Raw genomic sequence first — 23335 nt, 5'->3', positions numbered from 1 at the left:
TTCCAGGAACTATGTCTGAAGAGGATTCAGAGAAGTGGGAATGTTTATTTGGCAAAAAGAAAATAAGCTGTCATTCACTATTTAGATGGCTGTCAGAAGATCACAAACTTTCAAGAGGCTGGGAAGGAATACAGATGAGAGAAACAGGACTTGTGTAAGAAAAGAAAAAAACCTCAAGCATGAAAGGCCTCTAGAAATGTTGCGTAGCCTCAGACTGGGAAGGGAGGCCCTGGGAGCTGTGATGTCTGCGAGTGACCTCCCGCTGAGCGTTGTCTCGTATGAATGTGGGCCTAGTCCTGCCATCTTTTCTGATTTCTCAAGAGAAGCCAGAAATCCAAATTTTTATGCAACATGTCTTGCTTTTTAAGTTTAGCCACTATTTCAACATGTTTAAAGCCCATGGTTGCCCGTTCACAAGGTCTATGGAGACGATGCTTGGTTTCAACAGAGTATAGTGCTAAAATGCATGGGTGGGTGATTTTGCTTGGGTTATGAAAGAACTTTCAAATATTTCGGATTCATAGTCAGAGAAAAGTCTCTCTATCCTGGTTTTAAGCAGTAGGAAATAGTCAAGAGAATATTGGATGGCGATATAGGAGAGGATTTTCTCAAATCCTTAAGCATAGATGTTGAAGCAAATTATATTAATGTTATGTTTTCACACCAGAATCGTGGTTTACAGTTTACAAAATGTTTTAATATCATCTCATATTAAAAGTTATTAGAACAGTCCTTTGAAGTAGAAAAGTAGATATTTCTATTTTATAAATGGATAAGCTGAGATATTAAATACCTCCTAAAAGGTCACCCAGGAAATTGGGCAGCAGAACTAAGATTGGGTGACTCAGGTCATCTAACTACAAATTCAAAACTCTCCCCACAACTCCCCAAAACTCTCTTACTTCCTAGTTAGACTCCAAGGCTATAAGATTGCATTCCTAGGTACGCTTTCAACTGGGTTTGCTTATTGTTGCTTTCCTGTGGTTGACCCACTCTCTCCAAGTCTTCTGCGCATTTCCATATTCCTGGAAGGCCTTTCTGTCCCTTCTACTACTCCCTGAAAGGCCTTACCCTTCATTATTTCTTGTTGAGTTTCCTCCAACCTGACTGTCACTTATGGGTATGTTCCTCCAATTCTCAGTGCTCCAAACTAGACTCACCCTTGACATGTATTTGTCCCAAATGTTCGTCTTCTCTACATCTTCTACATATTTGTCTTATGAGGACAACACACTGTCTTAATTTATTCATGAACAAAGCCACACATGCATGTGCACATATGCACACACACACACACACACACACACACACAGGAGTTGGTACTTGATCAATTAATCATAAAGTTAGTATAGTTTCTAGACTTGTAGGTTGAACAGGTGGAAAGGAATCTGTTGCCAACCATGGCCTGTAGTTCTCATAGGCATCTCCACTTCCTTCCAGAAATTCTGATTCTTACAAAAGCCAGCCGATAGTCATGTCCCTGCATGCCCAATGCAGAAGAGACAGTAAAAAAAAGACTTGTTTCTCCACATTTCAGGCTCATTCATACCAGTTTGAAATATGTCATCATTCCTTGGGTTAAGATGAACCTTATCTGGGCAGAACACATACTCCAAAAAAAGGGGGGGTAAAAAATTGCTAAGAAATCGCTGACTAAGCAAAGCTTCCAAATGACTTAGTTTGGCTAAAACACAGGCTTTTAAAACTGTGAGCACTGCCAAGGGTTTTTCCTTGTTGACCCATCGGCCATACATCAAGTGCAAGGACATTTTCTAATGCACTGTAGTTAAGCCTGTGCAGCCCAATGTCTCACATGAAATAAATTATTACAACTTGCATTTGTCATCTAGAATAAAAGACAAAAGTGTATACAAAATGGAAAACATACATAGAAATAGGTAAGGGGGGGGGGGGAAATCCCAAGAATGTTGCTGCATGAAGCCAAGCAGGGAGAAAACTATTTTTGTTTTGTTTTGTTTTGGTGATCTAGCGGGTCAGATGACCTAGTAAGAATATTTCGTAGAGCTAATGTTCTGATGCTCTAATCTCTCTAGACAAGGTTCATATTTGTGTGGGTTACTTATTCTCTCTTTGTTGACTAAGTCAATAATCAGAATCAGCAGGTTTGGAGTCAGATTGGCAGGGATAATGCGGTGTGGCTCAGGAGAAGTGAGTATAAAAGCCCCAAGCTGGGAGCAGCCCTCACAGAAGTCCACTGGTTCGTGGCAAGATGGCTTCTCATGGTCTGCTCCTCCTTTGCCTTGCTGGACTGGTGTTTGTGTCTGAGGCTGGCCCTGCGGTGAGTGTTTGATTCTGTAAAGTCTCTTTCATATATTTAAGGGGAACACTAGACAAAGTAGACGTGACTCCTTCTAGTTTTGCCAACCAGCTTTTGTTACTAGGGCAAGGGTACCCGGCCTTTATTTTTATCATTAATTCAAACCTCAAAAAGAAGGCAGTTCTGCAGAGCTTACTGAACCGGGGCTTGGGCTCTAGGCACTCTCCTTCATTGCTTTGGTGCACTGGGTTTGCAATGCCTGGTACCTCAATTACCTCAAATAGATGATACAAATAAAGATATGATATTAATTAAGCTGTTAATATTGAATTTTCAGAAAAGCATCCCTTTATAAAATTTATTTCAGGGTAAAACTGCATGAGATTATATTCTGGCCCTTTAGCTAATGAAAATGTATTTATTGATTCATCTTTGAAAGGCTTGGGGGACAACATTCTAGGCAGACATCTAATTCTTAAATCCTCTAGAAGAATTAACTAATACTATAAAATAAGTCAGAAAGTACTCTAATGTTATTTTACAACAACTAGTAAGAGGGAATTACTATAGCAACAACTGACTAAAATGATCTCAGGAAAAACTATTTGGTCCTATGTATGGAACATTACATCTTTTCAGTAATTCCACTCAAATGGAGAAGTTAACAGAGCAACTGTTCTCAGAGGGCCTATTTTCTCCCTCAAAATTCATTATCCACGTCCCCGGTCAAATGACTGGAGGCAGAAACCATTCTTGCTTTGGAAACAATTATGTCTGTGTTATACTGAGTAGGGAAGCTCATTAATTGTCAACACTTAGGTTCCCGGTAATGGGATCAGTGTATACTCTCTGTTTTGCTCCAGATTTCTGACACCATAGAGACTAAATCCTTTCCCACTGACCAATGTTGTTAACTTCTCACTTGTCTTCTCTACGGCCAGGGCGCTGGTGAATCCAAGTGTCCTCTGATGGTCAAAGTCCTAGATGCCGTCAGAGGCAGTCCTGCCATCAACGTGGATGTGAAAGTGTTCAAAAAGGCCGCTGATGAGACCTGGGAGCCATTCGCCTCTGGGTGAGCTGCCAAAGGACCCTGCCATGGGCCTTGGTTTTATTTTCCCATTCACCCCTCCACTTGCTAGAGAGAGGCTCACACCATCTGCTAAAGAATCTATTATACAAGTAGATCAAAAATGTGGGCAGAGGTCCAGTGTGCCCTTAGAAGGATGCCCCCTTCTTGCTTTGCTTAGCTGGGAGGCAACCAGGAAGTTGAACATCATTTAGGGCAATTGGTAGGAATTGGAGTCAGTAGCTTCTCTCCTCTTAATAGTGGTTTGCATCCCTTTTGGATCAAAGACCTCCTTTAAATAGGTGATGAAATACAGACTCCATGCCCAGAAAAATGCACATATACATAGACATACAAAAACATATGCGTAATATCAGGAGTTTCACAGATTCCCTGGTGCCCCTAGGCAACACTCAAGGTGAGAGTCTTTATCTTAGAATTTTAGGAAAGATGTACAATGTGTATCAACTTATTAATGAAAGGAAAGGAATTGAAGGACAACACTGACAAGGCACCTGTCTGTAGTATATTTGGATCACCCAGAAGCCAGGGCTTTTGTCTAATGAACACTTTAGCGCACCTACTATGTGCAAGTCTGTGGGCTGTCAAGCTCAGTTAAAAAAAAAAAAATAGAAGAGAGGGACACATGAGTCAAAGTACAGCCACAGACGAATCTCATAGTCACCCAACATCATGTGCAAAAATGACTTCTCACCTGCATTAGCCACTTCACAATTTTCATGGAATCTCTCTACCTCCACTAGCAAGAATTTCAAAGAAAATACGTATTGATCAACCTAAGCAAACTAACCGACAGTAAGAGCAACCAGGAAACCCTCACCAGCAAGCAGAAGAGGAACTGCTAAGAATCTATGTCTCTTGGGAGAAGAATTTCTGTTGGGTTTTAATTGAACCCCAAGAACCACATTACGAACCATCATTGGGAAGATCATTTTCTTTGGTGTGGTTTTAATTGAACTTGTATTTGTTAATTCATTTATGTTTATATATAACGCCAAGCATAACATGGAAAGAGACTGTTCTAAGTGAGAGATCAACTGGATACCAAAAATATTCAGATGTTGTGAATCTTTTTCCTTGTGCCATCCAAAAAAAAAAGGAAGTGAAAAGAAGGGGGCAGGGACATGAACAGAGTTAGTAACGACAACTTCTATTTTTGGCTATGTCAATTTTTGCAGTCTAACAGGGATCAATTTCTAACATTCAACTATTGAGCTGGTACTTATGTGGAAAAGGAAGTTGCCTAGTATTTGTTATTGGCAAAAAGGTATCAAAGAGGTTAAATATGTGAAAGCGAAAAGAGTCAGATACAGAGGTTCTTTTCCTACTTTAGATATCCCACTATGTGCACAGACGATACTATCTCTGCAAGGTACCCTCATATCACAGGGGCAAGGAGTGAGACCCCGCAGTCCTGGGGAACTGCAGAGTTAGAACAGCTATGGCCACTGCCAGGAGTAGTCATGAACTTCTATCCAATCACCAACCCTGAATCCCAAGGACTTTTTCTTTAAGTAAACATTATACCTATATTTTATTCTCATAAAAGAAAAAATCTACAGTGAGCTTTTTAAGATGTTTTTTACAAATTTCTTGCCATTTAACTTCAGACAGTTACTAGAGTTTTCCCCCTCCTGACTTGGTTGAGGAAAAATATATATAACACATACACACAAACGTGCACGTGTGTGGTGTCATTTTGCCAGGCCATTAATTTCGTTCATGCCTAACTTAACCCAGACTTTTACACCTTGTAGGAAAACCAGTGAGACTGGGGAGCTCCACGGGCTGACGACTGTTGAGAAATTTGTAGAAGGGGTATACAAAGTGGAATTAGACACCAAATCCTACTGGAAGGGACTTGGCATCTCCCCGTTCCATGAATATGCAGAGGTGAGTGTATAGACCTTTGAGTTGTTTTGGGTTTTATTTTTAATTCCAGGAAATGCAGTTGGCACTTAGCATGCCATGGCAATGTCATAAGGAAAGTGCTGAATGACAACAGGTTCCCTTTCCTGTTCTACAATCGGAAATCCACGACACTCCGAGAAGCAAACTTTTTTCTGAGTTGTTGAAAACTCACTTAGTACCATGACCTCAACTTGCATGACACTATTTATAGTCTATTCATTCCATTTCATCTGAATATTTATTTGTTTTCTGAATAAATAATATGTTTGAATATGAGGCAGCCCTCCGGGCCCAACTTAGGATATTATGTAACAAAAGAGAGATGAGCCATTCTATTTCTCTAAAACCTGAAAAATTCTTCATTCCAAAATACATCTGTCTCCCCAGAGGTTTGGATAAGCAATTCTTGGCAATGCACACAGAGATAATAAATTTAAAATAATGATGACAACACAATAGATACCATTTACCAAGCACACGTCATGTGCCAGACAGTATTATAAATGTTTTCTATATTTGACCTAGTTAATCCTCATGAACAACCCACTGAGAGCAGTCCTATTATTATCCCCATTTTACAGATGAAGAAAGTGAGGCACAGGGAAGTTAAATAACTTGTCAAAGTTCACATGGCTCTTAAGTAGAGGAGTAGAAATGTTTACAAACAGGGTCCAGGCTGGGTTTAGCCTCAATTCTGGTTTCTAACACAGTGTGCCTCGGGAAGCTTTTTCCCTGTGAGAAGCCAAGCTAAAAAAAATAATAATAACCCACATTAGTAACACACTCTCTTCTTCCACTTATGAGGCGTAAGGATCCTCAGACAGGGATACATGGGCCCAATCTCCCCATCTCTCCTTTGTCTTAATTTCTTAAAGCATTTAAAACAGATGGCTGTCAAGGAAATAGAATCCAGACATGTTGGTCAGAGTTAAAGATCAACTAATTCCATCAAAAATAGCTCAGCATGAAAGGGAACTATTCTCTCTGGCTTAGTCACGGATGAGACTCAATTGACATAAAACCGTTCTCTTAGTAGACGGTGTTACCAGGGAAACTATAGGGGCCTGTTTGACTTCTGGGGCCCACAAGTCACCAAGAGAGCCCTATCTCTCAAGAAGCACATCTCTGGCTAGTCCTCAGCCAGGCACCAAGGCAGTGAGCCCAGTCGGGGCAGGTGTAGAGTTTAAGTGGCACCCACCACGAGACATTTGTCCCTAGAGTCTCAGCCCCTACCCTTGAGCACCGGATCCGCCCCCTGGGACCCTTGTTCTCCCTGGGCCTCAGTCCAATGAGACCATCTGAAAAGATTCACTGTCTATACTGCCCACAGCGTGTTGCTCCTGTTCATTAGATCTTAGCTCCCTTGTCTGCTATTCACTCTTTTAGTATTCATTCAACAAACATTTTAAAAATAAAAACCTTCCATGTGTTGAGCACTCTGCTAGATGCCAGAGATTCAGAAGGGAAAACTCATCCCTGCCCCTGGAATGAAGCAGGCAGGGACTGACACAAGACAGATTGAACAGGACCACGAGCCCAACTCAGGACCTGAATGGATACGGGGAACATGTGGTGGATAGAACACCCTGTATTTCATCGTTTGTTATACACACGCAAACATACTTCTTCTTCATGTTAGCATATACGTGGAACAATGGGAGAGAAATCTCTGTGCTTGGAGACAGGAGGCTGGCCTTCCTAATGTGGTTCTGTCACTATGTAGACTGGGGCAACGCAACAATTCAAAAAGATGGTCTGAAAAATGGGAAGAATGTTCCTTTCCAGCTCCAAAATCCTAGGTCTCCAAGTCTGCAGTGGGATTCGTAGTCACCATTCTCAGCAGGTCTTTGATCACTGAATGCCAGTTCTGACCTTTTCCTCAACTTTTTCTAAAACCAAGAAAATAGATGAGAGCCTTTAGGCTCACTGAGATTTATTTCCCTCTGTCAGGCTAGGGCCACCCTGACTTTTGGTGTGAATTTGCAAAACAAGAGACCTGATCCTACAGGCAAAAGTGAAGAACTCTTGTTTTAAGGACTGCACAAGGCTCCAAAGGTTTAGCTCGCCAGCAGATTTGGATTTTTGCTTTTTGTTCAAACTGTTTTTAAGAAATGAGAGGAATACAATAGAAACTATTAATTTGGCATTGGACGTCCAGTGGTCGGTCCGTCTGCAGCTCACATTTTCCATGCTGAGTTGGAAACAATCTGTCTGTCTCCTCCCCTAGGTGGTGTTTACTGCAAATGACTCTGGCCTCCGCAGCTACACCATCGCCGCCCTGCTCAGCCCGTACTCCTACTCCACCACAGCCGTGGTCACCACCCCCGAGCAATGAGGGACTTCTCTTCCAGTGGATCTGAAGGAGGGGCGACAGGATTCTGTATAACCAATTTTTACTAAAGCAGTGTTTTCACTTCAAAAGCTATGTTAGAAACTTGGGCAGAGACAATAAAACATTCCTGTGAAAAGCACTTCTCATTTCATTTTAATTTGATTTCTTTTTTAATTTCCTCATTGTTTTCTCCAAAAAAAAAATCCAAATTTTACAGAGAAGCCAAGGAGTTCTAAAAAGTCTCAGGGCAGCACTCTGGGCGAAATCCAAATTTCCAATGTCTTGCAAGCAAAGCGCGTATTGAACATGATCTGCAGCCATTAAAAATACACATTTTGAAGATGAGAGTGCTTTATTTTCCTCTAACCTTCAGTGAACAGCAAAAGACAAATTCTAAGGGCCAACTTCTTTACTCTGGGCATTTCTTTTAAGTGCTTTACTGATTTCAAGAGCAGGGCAGCTCCAAAAGGACATCCCTGCAGCAACTCAGGCCCTCTGGTTCGGCTCAGACCGGCTTCATCCTGTGCTCAGCTAAGTGAGAATCACAAAGAACCCTCCCACACCCGTTTACTTACACTCATCCCAAACCCATATATGGACAACCAATATGTGCCAGGCACTATCTTAGGTGCTCTGATCATAAAGAATAGGACCTAGTGCCTGAATTTTTTTTAAGAGCTCACAATCTTTTGAGAAGGTAACTATCTCATCATGGTTTGACAGAGGTGATGGGTCAAGGCACACAGAGGGTTTGAAGGAGGAAGAAGCCAATAGCCTGGAGAAGTCTGAGAAGGACTCAGATTAGGTGTCACTTAATCTGAGTCTTGGTAGGTTGTCAGGTACAAAAGGTGAAGGTATTCCAGGTAGAGAGACTAGAGTTTGCAAGGCCATGCCAAGTGGAGCAATTTGATAAGTTAAGGGAAGAGCGCTTCAGAATGTTGAAAGGTAAGGGTATTGAGGTGGGCTAGATTGGGCCACTATAACAAAAACCCCAAATCTCAGTGGCTACATGAAGTCAAGGTTTATTTCTCACTTGTGCCAGGTCCAACATAAACATTCTTGTTCTGGGGACTCTTCAGGGTGGCTTTCCTTCTCATGGTGACTCTGTGACCCAGTTTGATTTAGTCTTGTGGCTTCAAGGTCACCCTGGTGACATCTAGCCAGTGGACTAAAAGAAGAGAGAAAATGTGGTATTAGCTTTCTAATGAAAATGTGTGGTACAGTGTCACATGAGTCCCACTGACATCTCACTGGCCAGAGCTAGTTACGTGCTCCCCATCTGGCTGCACTGAGAGATGTGGTCCCTGGCTGGGAGTCATTTTCCAGAGCAACTTGGCATTCTGGAAGAGAAGCACTAATCTGAGTTGGTCAACAGCCAAGTTTGAGGGTGGTGGGAAATGAGGCTGGAGTGAGGGCTGCCTTCATCTGCCACCCATGAGAGCTGTGAATTTATTTTAAAGGGAACAAGGATCCCTTGAGGGGAGTCTTGACATCAGTCATGCCCCACGTGTCTGAGGCAAGGACAGTGTCTGCTTGCCCAGCATCTCCAACCAGGATTCTCCAGCAAAACCTGAGTCAGGCCAGGTGCAGTCGGCTTGCAGTTGCATCCCGGCATTCTCTGTCTTCACATGGCCTTCCTGCCTGTGTGTCTGTGTCCAAATTCTCCTCTTATAAGGACAGCAGTCATGCTGGATCAGGGCCCACCCTAATCACCTCATCTTAACTAATTGCATCTGCAAAGACTACTTTTAAATAAAGTCACATTCCCAGGTGCCAGGGGTAAGGACTTCTACATGCCTTTTTTAGGGGACACAATGCCACCCATAGCAACGGCCATGAAAGGACATAAGCAGAAATACTAACATATAGCAAAGACAAAGGGAGAAAAAAACCATTTCAATAGAAGCAGCCTGGACAGAGGGCAATCAGGGACCAGACAATAGATTCCCCTTATGCCAACATGCTACATAGCCTCCAGTAGGCAACATAATCCAGGGAGAAAGGAAGAAGACTGAGCATTAAACTGGAAGTCAAACTGAGTTGGTTTCAATAGATAAGATTAAGTTTGCTGATACCATGAGGAGTTGCGGGCAGGAAAGCTACATTCAATTCAGATATACATATATACAAGATAACTGTCAAATACACACACACACACACACACACACACACACACACGATATTGTTGCTGCAGTATTGTAGGCTGGTGATTGTCGGAGTGGAAAGGCTAGGAGGTGCACGGCACAGGTGGAGAAAGATTTCTCACACAGAGGTTAAGATATGTAAAAGTAAAACCTATTTTATCCTTTAGAAGGACACAGAGAATGAGAGAGAGAGAGAGAGAGAGAGAGAGGGGAAGGAGGGGGTGGGGAGAGAGCAGAGAGACCACATGGCATCCCAAAGAAAGAAAAGGGAGATGCCAGCAGCGAGGCCAGGTGGCTTGCTGCTTTTATGGGGACAAAGAGAAAAATAGTAATTGCTGTGGAGTACTTAGCAGGCAGTCATAAGACCGACAAGTTGTCCATCTTTCTTGTTTCTTGTGTTCCTGTAGACTTGGTTATCTCTGAGATGTAGTCAGGCCTGTCACGGGGGATGTGATTTTTGCCTCTGATGGTTTTGGGCAGGAAAGTAAGACCTAGAGTCTATCCCCTTGCTGTCTGCCTGGGAGCTTCTCAGGAACACCTTACGCCATAGAAACAAATTCTAAAGGCGGAGAAAGATTGACACATCCTTTCTGGCCTCTTTTTGGATGTTTGTGGAAACAGAGTCCCAGCAGGGGGCCTACTAGTTTGGGACAGAAACAGCAAAGAATAGGGAGAGCTCAAGATTGATCTCTAACTGTTATTAGAAAATTGGGAGAGTCAAGGCCATCCTAACAGTGATGACAGAGGGTGGGGTTCAGCCAGACGTGGAGAGGAGAGAATTGTGTCCACACACCACAACTCGAGTCCCCCAAGGAACACGTCTATGCAGTTGAATCAATTGAGTTTATTACTCTTTCCAGCAAGACGAAACATAAACCATAGGAAACCACAAGGCATCTCATCAAGAAGACGTTAGAAATAATCTACCACAGGATTTGGGCTTTGGTTGGGTAGTTATAGAGAAGAGTCTGAGGAAGTGGAGGTTCACTCTAGATTGGATGTTGTCAGAAAGTGGGGGCAATTCTATGATTGTGTGGGGGCGAGAGGACACTTCCCTTTTCCCCCAAAAGTTCGCTGAAAGATCAACTCACAATTAAGGCCAATATATAAGAGAAATAGGTTTATTTACTGTGCGCATGGGGACAATCACAGAGTGGTTACCCAATATCCAATGTGGTACAGAAATTTTTATACCCTCCTTTTAGAGGGGAGGGGGAGCTGAGGAATATAGGTAATTCTGTTTAGGGAAAATAAATTGTTGTTAAGGAGAATAAATGGATAGGGGAAAGAGATTGACTTGTAAATGATTTTCTTTGCAAATTAAATTAACCTGAGAGACAGGTGTTATATTTAGAATGATTTGGGCCAGGTCTGGTTGCATTCTTGCCCTTCTTTCTTGCAATATATATTGAGACAACAGGGACGGAAAGGGACTTCAATTGTTCTTTTGATGGGTTTGTCTGGTTTATGCAGACAGAGAAAAAGCCCCTTCCAATGCCTGTTGATCTCTAAGGGCCTTTAATTCAAAATACTCTTTATACCAAGGCGTCATATTTTGGGGTAAAATTTCCCGAGCTCCTTCATTCAGGTACCTCAAATGCTTACCTGCAGGAAGAGCAGGCCAGAGCAGAGAGAAAGGGGATTGGTAAAGCAGCCACACTTACTCACTTTAGTGACAGAGAGATGTTTGGTATCTTGTGGGTTTCACAGGGATGTTGTCTTTGTCTTACTTTGTCACGGTCTCAGAGCACCCTTGTTTGATGCTGATGTTCTGTGAGATTATGTCCAAGGGAACAACACAGCTCAGCTATAAGAGCCAGATTAGCTTGTAATAACACCGAGGCCAGTTCTCAGATGTCAGGATGTTTTGTATTTTCCTCTATTCCTCTATGTCTAAAGAGGATTTAGAATAGAAAATCAGCAGATAACTGGCAATAGCTTTGCTGTGGGCTGTGAGAGAATTAGAGGAGTCTGTGGAGTCTCAGGCTTCTATCCCGGCTAACAGTTTGAATGGATGAGCCGGCAACTGAGCTCAGGAAAATGGGCAGAACAGATTTGTAGTAAGAGATAATGAGTCCAATTTTAGCCACACTGAGCTTGAAGTAATCAGGCCAGTTTTTAATCTCATCACTTCAAAGTTGGCATTGTGTGCACACATGGCCAGAAAACAAAAATCACTAATATCAAGTTATCTCCCGAAAACAAGGATTCGCAAACATTAAAATACCTCCTGAAACACTTTGATAACATCTGACAAACAAGAAAATTCAGGGTATTTATGCTTCAAACTCTATTTTGTCCACCAAGAAACAGCAGAGGCAGCACTTCCTGAGAACTTTTATTTCTCACCCAAACCCTCAGTTTGACAGCTAATTCCTTCCTTTGACTTCACGGTTCATACAACACACCCACCCTGAGCCCCACTACTTCTTACTGCCTTTCAAAATGGAAATAAGCTTAGAATGAATTCCCTTTTCCTGGCTCCCCATTCTCTCTGGGTTAGAACTGCCCCAGTTAATTTAAAAGCAAGGCAGATGGTAATTCATCTTGGGCAATCAGTGCAAATGCTGAAGGTCTGTTCTGGAATGACTATTAGCTAGCAAGGAGAGATGGCCACACGCAGGCTTTCTTAAATAAACACTGGAGGTGTGGCGCTTTCCTCCTGGGCTCAGCAGTCACCCACCTGCTGTTGCTGCCACTAATGCCACTCCCCAGGAGGCTGAGGGCTGTGAATCTGGGTCTAAGGCATGATGTGGAAGTGCAATAGTGGGGTTCAAAGAGAATCCTGAGGCTGGCAGGAGAGCCCCGGGCAGCTGCATGGACACGCACTTGTGCTGAGTTGAATGACTACTACTCTACAGGCGTCACCTGGAAAATGCATTTGGAAAAGATATTGGACTATATTCCCAAGTATCTGGAGAACAGTGCCTAGCACACAGTCAGCGCTCAATAAATATTTGAGCAGGATGGAGCAGCCTTCCTTCCAAATATTGGGAAGGTGTAGGCCGGGCGCGGTGGCTCACGCCTGTAATCCTAGCACTCTGGGAGGCCGAGGTGGGCGGATCGTTTGAGCTCAGGAGTTCGAGACCAGCCTGAGCAAGAGCGAGACCCCATCTCTACTAAAAATAGAAAGAAATTATATGGACAGCTAAAAATATATATAGAAAAAATTAGCCGGGCATGGTGGTGCATGCCTGTAGTCCCAGCTACTCGGGAGGCTGAGACAGGAGGATCGCTTGAGCTCAGGAGTTTGAGGTTGCTGTGAGCTAGGCTGACGCCACGGCACTCACTCTAGCCTGGGCAACAGAGTGAGACTCTGTCTCAAAAAAAAAAAAAAAAAAAAAACAAATATTGGGAAGGAATGAATGAAAGGCTTGACTCCTGGTTGGCAAATAGTTCTCATCTCATCTCTTACCGACTCCACGGGCTTTACCAGGGTGTGTTTTCCTCTCATATAAACCATGACCCACTAGTATATGAGAAACAGACCAATTTTTGGGGGAACACTAGAAATACCAGCTCATGAGGGTTACCTCGTTCAAACATCGAGCACCAGGTTCTGCATCCTTGGATTGATTTCAACACCTTAGTCACTCAGAATATTTAAAAATAGAGCCACTCTATTTAAAGGGTCCTTCTTACAAGGGCCAGAACCAAAAGGATAAACATCTCTTCCTGCAAAATGATTAGAGCCTATTGGAAGGGTTTTGATTCAGGGTCTTGAAAGGCAGAGACCCTCTGCTGTTCCTGGCCTCCCTACAGAGAGGCAGCAAGGGACTGCTGGGGTAGTTGGGGCCTGCACACGGAGTAGGGGTCCGACTTGGGGATTTGGGGCCCTCACGGGGAGTCAGGTCTTGTTTAGGGAATTGAGGCTTTGCCAGGAGTCAGGACCTTGCCTGGCATTCCTCTGTAAAGAGGCAAAGCGCAGGAAAATTCAGCAATGCTCCAAAATGAGTATTATAGCCACATCACCATCAGCCATTCCATTCATTCTTCTCCCATTGAGTAGCAATGAAAACGATCTCACCCTAGCTCCAGGACGAGGGGAGTGGGAGTAAGGAGCTCACTGGTCTAAAGTGATCAGTGAAATATCATCTTGGCCACGGCATTTAGTTAAGGGGTGGGCAGGGGACCTACAATGGCCCAATCAGAGGGAAACCCAGGACTTCTGTCTTATGCCTAGACTGGACAAACGCAGCCCTGGCAGGTGCGGGCAGCCATCCTATGACCATGAGGCTCGTGATCCTCGGGAGGGAGCCAGTTCCAGGAAAGTAGAAGGTGACTCTTGGTGACACCGCTGAGCAGCTGAAGCATTTAATATTTCTGGAATTTTCACTGGCATTAATCAATTTAATTAATCCTTTTTTAAGTGAGTTTGATTCAGTTATTTTGTTACTTGTGACCAAGAATGTCTCAAATGATACAGCTGTAAAAATATTCATTGTCTCTTGGTAAGATAAAAGAAAGTACCAAAAAAAATCAGTAATGCATCTAAAGTGGGCTTGCTCCTCACACATAATATTGAATTGAAAGACTCAATCCTATGATTTGTTGAGAATAAAATTGTCAGAATTTTTTCAAAGGTAATTATTTTATTGAAAGAACTTTAATAATGTTTAAGAAATTAAAATTATAGTAACCCACAGCTTTACCACAATAGAATGTTTTTATTAATACAATATTATAAAAATATTTATAGAAAGTTGCAATCACAATGGGAAATTATTTTTTATGCTTTAATGCTTTTATCATGAACAAGTTCCCATGTTTGTAATCTTTATAATTTTTACTTTTTGAAAAAATTATTGTTTACTGCAACTTAATTATACCACCCCCATAATGTGATATATATACTTAGTTTCAACTTAGTTTTTTGTACTTGTAGTTAGCATTGCAATTAACATATTTATGAAGCATATAGCTTTTTGCTTCTGTTGAATTTGAATTAAGTGAATGACGTAACATTTCTAGGAGTCTATAACTCCTAGATTAAGTGAGGCCTTGGGGTATCAAAACACCTGTGAAGCCCTATCTCCATTAGCACAAACTGTAGTATTTTAGACAGATTACATAAGCTTTCTTTGCCTTATTGTTGTGTTTTGCTTTTTCATTTGTGAAATGGAAATAATCACAGCGCCTACTCCAGACAACCCTACACACCAGTTGTCATAATACATGTAAAGGGAATTAAAACAATGCATGGCACATAATAAGCTCTCGAGAACTACAGCTATTACTATTTGGAGTAATATTAATGCATCAGCACATTAATGTATTAAGTTCTATGACACTGCAGTCTTCCCACTTCCACTTATTAACCATGTTTTGTCCCTTTAATAGATATACCATTTATCTCATGATTGCTTTAATTTTTATTTCTTTTATTACTGAGGGTGACCATTTCTTCATGTATTTATTTTTGTATGTATTGTCTATGTCCTTTAATAGACAATTTTATAAAGTATGTCAAATAGTCTAAAGAGCCTGTGACTTACTAATTTATATAGACACATGTGCTACTATAACACATTACCACAAATTCAGTAGTTTAAAACAACAAAATTATTCTCTTACTCCTCTGGAAGTCAGAAATCTAAAATCATAGTCTTGGCAGGGCTGTGTTCCTTCTGGATGCTTCAGGGAGGATCAATATTCTTTCCTTTTTCTGCTTCTTGAGGCCACTTGCATTCCTTGGTTTGTGGCCTCTCCTTATAAGGACGCTTGTGATTACACTGGGTCACCCAAATAACCCAAGATGATCTCCCCATTTTAAGATCCTTAATTTAATTACATCTGCAAAGTTCCTTTCATCACGGAAGGTAACATTCACAGGTCCTGAGAATTAGCATGTGGACATCTCTGAGGGGCCATTATTTAGCCTTCAACAGCACATGTGTATTGATTCATTTGACACATATTTATTAAGCACCTACTCTGTGCTCAGGTGCCGGAGCTATAAAGGTGTATGAAGACACAGGGTCTGTTTACAAGGAACATTCTTAGCAATGGAAAGGGGGAGGGTAGGAAGGGAAGAAGGAAGGAAGGAAGGAGGGAGGGAAGGAGGAAAGAAAGTGAGTATTGCCACAGAAATATTTAAAATCCTATGTGATCATAATAGGAAAATGTGCTCTGATTCCTGGGGGGCCTGGAGGCTTCACAGAGGAGGGGACAATTGTGTTAGTCCCTAGAAGCTAAGTAGGAGGCACCAGGCAAATAAGTAGGAAACAGCCATTCCTAGATGGAAGACTAAATTGCAGAGGGACAAATTTGAGACAGAGAATGGCAATATTGAGAAAAAGGCAAGCAATTCGGTTTCGTTAGAGGCTGGGGCATTTCCCAGTGATTGGCAGAAGATGGAATGGCTATGTCAAGAAATGAAAGAACCTGTGGGCCACGGGGAAGCTAGTGAAGGTGAGAAGGGTAATGAATGAATTGATCTGATCAATATTTTCTAAAGCCCGGTCTTGTGGCTTGCGGACACTGAACGAAGGAGCCGGAAGGTTGCTAGAATTGCCCAGCGGAGGGGTGGTAATTCCACTTACATTTTTTTTTAAATTGATATCTAATAAAAAGTAAAGGAAACGAACTAGATGACTTTAAAGTTCCCTTCCTGATCTAAAATGGTATGTTTCCTGATTCTTATTCAATTTGTTCCCCTAATGGGATTAGGAATTATGATATTTTAGCTTCTTGGCCTAGAGGGAAAAAAATTACATTTACTTCCAGGAAATGATTTTTAAAAGAAGGTTTTGGATAAGTAGCTACTAAAAATCATTATTAAAAAATTATTTCCTACGATGAATCCCATTATGCATTTGGATAGCTTTTATTTCCTTACAAAAGTACACTATAGGAGAAATGCCTCGTACTTTTTACTTAGAAGCAGTAAAACCCTTCAGAGTGCAGACTTAGAACAATGTGGTTTTTTTAAAAGTTCAATAAAAAAAAATCCTCCTTTATATGGCTGCAGAGTGCTCCATTGTGTGGGTGACCAGAGCTCCAACCAGTCCCCTCTGGACAGACATTCAGGTGCTTCCAATGTTTTGCTACCCTCAATAATGCCTCCAGAAACGTGATCCTATGTTGTTTGATACCCATAAGACGTGCCCAAAAGATGATTTCTGGGACAAGAGGTAAATGTTTTTAGTTACTTTTTTGGATATTGCTAACTGGCCCTCCGCAGAGGTGGTGACATTTTGCACCCTACCAGCATCATTTGAGAGTGCCTGGCTCGCCACAGCCTACCCAACAGTGTTTGTGAAACATTTGGATTTTTGCTAACAGGTCAGAATTGATACTTAGGAATAATTTCAATCTGCATCTCTCTTATTGTGAGTGGAGTTGATCATCTGTCATATAAGACATTAACCTCTTTTTTAATTAAATTTTTAATTTTGAGATGATTGTAGATACACATGCAGCCGTAAGAAACAATTCAGAGAGACCCGTGTGCATCCTGTACCCAACTTTATCCTCCTCCCTATGGTAACAGCCTTGAAAATTATAGTATGATGTCACAGCTGTGATATTAACATTAGTCCAGTCAAGATACAGAACAGTCCCTTACCCTTCTTGTTATGTTACACTTTTATGTAAATTGGATAAGGTGGGGTAAATTCCATTTACTCTTCCCACTGATGACGAAAAAAACAAAAACAAAACCAAAAAAAAAAAACGCGAGTAACCTACCAGAAGACTCTGAAAAAGGTGAAGATGCCACACTGACTAGTGTCATCGGGACTTAAGGAACAGCCCAGCTGTGAGTTCCATGAGCCTCTTCAATATCCCAGCCTCGGTGCTAGAAACGTCTGCACCCCAGAAATGCCAATAAAAACGTTTTTTAAAAGCTTCCAAGAAAAACGTGTTCTCTGTGGCATAAGAACCTAGAAAGGAGCGGCCCTTTTAACCACACCTGTCTGTTCTCCGGAAGCGCCGCTGGAAAGAAGTCACACCCCGCCCTGCCTCGACCTGTCCCCGATTCCTACACCCTCTCCTGCACGCAGCCTCAAGTGGAACTCTGGGAACTTCTCTTCTTTTTATTTGACCTGTCCAAGGCATTTGCTCATTTTTTTAATCGGGTTTTCAAATAGGTGATAAAATATTTAGAGGGAAGAGGGGGTTGGCCCTTTTGAGAAGCGCTGGGCAAGCATCTCCCTTCTTGGCTGTGGGCTACAGGGGGTGGGGAGTAGGGAGAACTGCCTCTCAAGCCCCCGAATGCCCCAGCACTAAGCACAATGCCTGAGATATAGCGGGTGTTAATATTAACAAATGCCAAAAAAATACTGGGGTTGGAGAGGCTAAAGGCAAGGCTGCCAGAGTTGCTAGACAGCCTAAAACACTGTATAATCACCCTATGCAAAATGACATTTATATCAAGGTCAACGGATAAGAATACACTGAAGGGGAAATCTGGTTACCATAGTGACCCTGTTCTGCTGGAACAAAAGCATTCACAGGGTTTCATGAAGCCTCTAGGGAAATTAATAGCTGTCATGATTTTTCTTGATCCTAACAAAGATGGCGGTGAAGAAAAGAAAAGAGAAGGAAGAGCAGGCGATGGAGGCGACAAGGGAGGGGCACTGTGTAAAGAACCATAGAATAATCCTTGGAAATTAGATACATTTTAGAAGCTTCCAGGGATCGAAATTATGTTCCAGGCATAAATTCTTTGAAGCGCCAAACAGGTGTTTTCAGCATCTGCTCTCGAAGACAATCAAAATATTAGTGTTGTGAACACTGTTTATTTTGTGGGAAGCATGACTTCACTTTTCTTTGATTCTTTTCAATTTAATAAAAATTAACTTGCAGTGAATCTTTGCTACTTTTTCTTACTCAATTCTATTAATTTTTAAACGTGGTAAATATTTTTAAAGTTTAAAAATATGCTGAATAAAAAAGATACATTCGTAGGCGAGTCACACATTTTGACGATGGCCCTTGGTAGTTACAATTAAGGCATTGATCCTACTTAACACAATCCAGTGGGTACGAGGTACCTGTATTAATGGGGCAGTAATGAAGAATGCTGTGAAGGTCGTCCCTATTAGCTGGCAAACAGTGTTCCCTTGACAGAATCATTTATTCATTGAACACTGCGCTAAATGCTAGGAGTACAAAAAAAAAAAAAAAAAAAAAAGACTAATTGCTACTCTCAGAAAGTTTACAGTCTTTGAAAGAAGAGAAAATTTGTTAATCAAATAAATGCAATAGTGCATGTTAATAGAGTTTATGTACTGTAGGCAGGGGTACAAGAAAGGGAGTGGCAAATTTTACTTGGGTTGGTCAGGGAAGTCTTCCAGAGGAGCTTATTAAATGAGTCGTAAGAGCTATAGAGTATTTATACATCCTCTGGTAGGTAAGGTAGAAAAGATGGTGTGCAAAGGCAAGGGGCATGATGCAGGCCACTGTGAGCAGTGCACAGGTGGCTTGGGGATGAAAAGGCTGGAACATGAACAAAAGGTGAGGTGTCATCCTGGAGAGGCAAACAGAAGTCAGAGCATGAAGGGCCTGGTATAGAAACAGATACTTGGCTGGACCTTATCCATAGACAATAGGCAGCCACTGGAAGATCTTAAGCAAAGTAGTATTTCAGAAAAGACACAATTTCTGGAAGATGGATTCAAAGAAGATATAATCTTGAAGTAAGAAAAAATTAACTGAAGTGGGAGGATCGCTTGAGCCCAGGAGTTTGAGTCCACCTTGGGCAACATGGTCAGACTGTCTCTCTCTAAAAAAAAAAAAAAAAGGAAAGAAAGAAAAGAAAGGAAGGCAAGGAAGGAGGAAGGAAGGAAGGAAGGGAGAGAGAGAGAGAAAGAGGGAGGGAGGGAGGAAGGAAAAGACTAGGAAGGATCTGGGCAGTTGTTGAGGAAACAAAAGACCAGAAGGACTGGCGAGAGGATTAGGAGGTGGAGTTAACGGTGACTGCGCAGAGGAGAAAAAGGGGGCCTGAGTCATAGATTTGTCCCTTGCATTACTAAGTGGATGGGAATACAGAAGGAAGACTAGGGTTTGAAGGGGGGTTTAATAAATTCAGGTAAGGACCTGTAAGTTTTAAGTTTCTGTGAACAAACAGGTGGGGATGACCAATAAATTGATAATATGGGTCAGGTGCTAAGAATAATTCTGAGCTGAAGATAAGGGCTTGGGAGTTTCCTGCACATATCTAGGGGGTCCATGTAGCTAAAGCTTTGGAAGTACAAGAGATCACCTGCTGCAATTGACTATTTCATTAAAATTCAAAAAATAAACAAATCTGGTTCCCTTCACAAGTCACATTTCAAGTTCTTAAGAGTCATACGTAGCTACTGACTACTACATCAGACAGCACGGATGTGGAACACCTCCATCATCAGAGAACATCCTACTGGACGCTGTTAGAAAGTGAGTGTTGATCCAAAGAGAGGAGGAGGGAAAATGGAAGGCAGAGGAAAAAGGATCTTCCAAAAAAAACCTGAGAAGAGGATAGGTGAAAAGCCAAACTCAAAGCCAAGACAGGAGAGAGTAAGCAGGAGCTCAGGCACATGGAGGACATTTGACTTCTTGGGGCATGAAACTGAGTTACTGAATGCCTTCCATGAGCTACTGATACATACTGCAATCAGTGCTTTCCATGTTGTCTACTTGAAATCACACTGTCCTCTGAGGAAGGGGACCCTGATTCCTAATTGCTACGTTTCTTCTCATGACTACCCCTGACAAATTTCAATTGTGCACTTTTGCCAGTTTTACTAATTATTTACATATATTATCATGTATAGGGTAATCACTGACTTCATTTCCTAGTAGAATTAAATGCATCATTCTTTAAATGTGATCCAAGACAATTTGCATGGAAGAAAAGCTTGTTAAACTAAAGCTGAAAAACTGACAGTACAAGCCAACGTTAGTTCAGTTTGTCAGGCACTGTGTAAGTGCTCCATGTGCTCTGTTAGGGTGAGGTGATCATTTCAGTGATGCTTGGATAGCTACTATCATCCTCAATTGAGAGATCAGGAAACTGAGGACCACAGAGGTTAGACATTTTGCTAATGTTTCACAGGTAACAATAGGGGACCCCTGAATTCAAACTCAGATCAGTCTGATTCCAGAGTATTTGCTCATAACCCCCACCTTCCACAGAGCCCTCCTTAAGCAAAATCTTTAAGCAAATCCTTAAGGTCCATTGTAGAAGAACAACCATCTCAACTACCCTTCTGAAGTGTTTTATGTTTACAGCTGGGAAATATGTGGAGAAAAACTGCTCTCACAAAAATGCTCATGTAACCTAACATTACATTAGTGAAATAGAAAACCAATGTTTGCGGAGGACACAAACGAACACCTCATTTGATAGCATATGGTTCTTCAGGTGTTTCCATGACATCATTTTACATGCAGAGATGTAAACTCCTTGAAGGTTGGTAATGTCTGATAACTCGAGATCTTTCAGAGCACAAACTGATAAAATTGGTAAGACTAAATTAGCAATGGTATTCAAATCCACCAAAATATGTTATAGGAATGTGTTGAGAAGAATGCAAGTTTTATTTTTCAAATTGTACATTTTTCTTTTAATTGTAAAGTGATGAATCACTTTTTTCTGATGTCACTTAAAGAGCAATACAGTATATGAACCTAAGAGCAGCCTCCTCTAAATAAAACAATTCTGGTCCAGAATAGATCCATAATCTTAAATCCATGTGTTTAAAAATAGTGCAAACAATATATATATATATATATATATATATATATATAAAAAATTAAAACATTGCACACACTAGAAAAAAAACTTTTCCTTGGGGCCATGGTGTTTTAGTATGAAAACAGAATAAAAATTTCAAAAACAATATGATCTTAATTTGTTTTTTTTTATTGTTTTCTGTTTGTGAGTTATATGCAACTTGAAAAATAGTCCTCATGGCTCCCAAAGTGAAGAGATGTGTGAGTTACATATGCTTCACGAGTCCCCAGGCTCAAAACTAGTGTGAGTTAAATACAACTCACAGGGCAGTTAATCCGTTAAGTTAGCATGTTTCACCAGAGGACACATTAATACCATAGGTAGAAACTTGGGGCAAACTAAGTTAAATTTTACAGCTTTAAATGACTTAAATGATTATGATTGAATAACTGGTTCATTTGTGATCTATAGTGACAATATCTCTATAAATCATACTATGCATAAATCAATTAATACTTAAAATTCATTACACAAATAATAAGTTGATAAGTCATGATCTCATAATCTAGTCCTGAATACAAATCTAGTCTGTAGGTATTTTTGAGATTGGAATCTTTGCCTTAGAGATTGTCACTACTACTTGACACCTGAAAAACAGGAAGTGAATTGACCATAACAGCCTAGACTAGTTTATTATAGTTGTGCAGAGAGAAAAAAATTTATGCTAAAAATGAATTCTTAAATATTCATTTTGATACAATGGATACTAATTGTACTAATGAAAAATATTTAAATATTGCTTTTTTCAGGTAAAAGGTATGAGGTGATCTCTAAATCTATGTAAGCTGTGGTTTCCTTATGCTTATGTTGCAACTCTAGCATCAACCAACCAATAATTCACTTAAAATTTAGGGTAACAATTAAAAACAGGGAGGACAAGTAACCCAAAAAAGTTCCTGAGAGAAAATAATTACATCTTCACACAAGGTCTTTAGAACATTATATTTCATAAAAGACAATGATAAAAAAGTACAAACATTTCCATGAGAAGCAAAAAAAAAAAAAAAAAAAAATGAAAGTACAAGAAATTACTAGCACTTATTTTAGTGCATTTAATGTAGAAGCCTTTCATATCTTAATAAATAAAATAATCTTAAGTACACTTCCTCTTTCTGATAAACACAATGATCATATTAGTTCTCTCAATTGGCATACTTGCAAGGCCAAGGCAATAAATCTAGAGTACTATTCATCTTGAAAATATATAAAGAAATATAATAGAGACAAGCAAAGGCCAAGTAAAACGATACAAAATCTGCTTTCACTTTTAGGGAGCCTCCAGAAGGAGAATATGTCTGTATTAGATACTTTTCAATTTTGTTTTAAAATGGTTACTAATATCTTGGCTAGGAAACGAGTACAGGCAAGTTTTTATACATGATTTTGAATTTATATAATATTATAAATAAGGTTTTCTTACTGAACACCTTGTCACAAAATACAAACAAAAAATTTAGATTTAAAAAAATACTCACTAAACCCGAATTTTGGCAAAGAATGACTATCTCCACTGTGAGTTAGACTTAATGTTACAACAAATGTATGTACTTTTCCTGTTTTCTTTTCTACAAACGGGCCCATTAATCATTACTTCTTTCTCTAGTTGAAAGGCACTATATAATTTTCCCAGTAGGGCCATAGGGAACTCCTAATAGCTCTAGGTCCACATATATAGGTTTCTTGACTTTGAGACTAAGAAATACAACAGATAAGTTATCAGAAAATGTCCTCATAATTTTAGAAAGGTTTCAATTTGCTTGACTTGATTTGTTTAGAAATGAAATAATGCTCTTTCCATACACATACTTAGCATTGCACCTGATCCAGAACAGGCAATCAACACATGTTCATTAATAAATCCACC

General features: G+C 40.7%; 1 protein-coding gene across 1 annotated transcript; it reads left to right on the top strand.

Annotated features, from left to right (window-relative positions):
* Positions 1 to 2198: 2198 nt before the first annotated feature.
* Positions 2199 to 7747, top strand: TTR (transthyretin). Its single transcript, XM_069468501.1, has 4 exons — positions 2199 to 2299; positions 3220 to 3350; positions 5123 to 5258; positions 7504 to 7747. The coding sequence occupies exons 1-4, from the start codon at positions 2231 to 2233 to the stop codon at positions 7609 to 7611; spliced, it is 444 nt and encodes a 147-aa protein (XP_069324602.1). The 5' UTR covers positions 2199 to 2230; the 3' UTR covers positions 7612 to 7747.
* The last annotated feature ends 15588 nt before the right edge of the window (positions 7748 to 23335 follow it).

Source organism: Eulemur rufifrons, chromosome 5 (assembly GCF_041146395.1).
Source record: "Eulemur rufifrons isolate Redbay chromosome 5, OSU_ERuf_1, whole genome shotgun sequence".
NCBI classification, from domain to species: Eukaryota; Metazoa; Chordata; class Mammalia; order Primates; family Lemuridae; genus Eulemur; species Eulemur rufifrons.
This window is presented reverse-complemented; position numbering and strand designations above follow the sequence as displayed.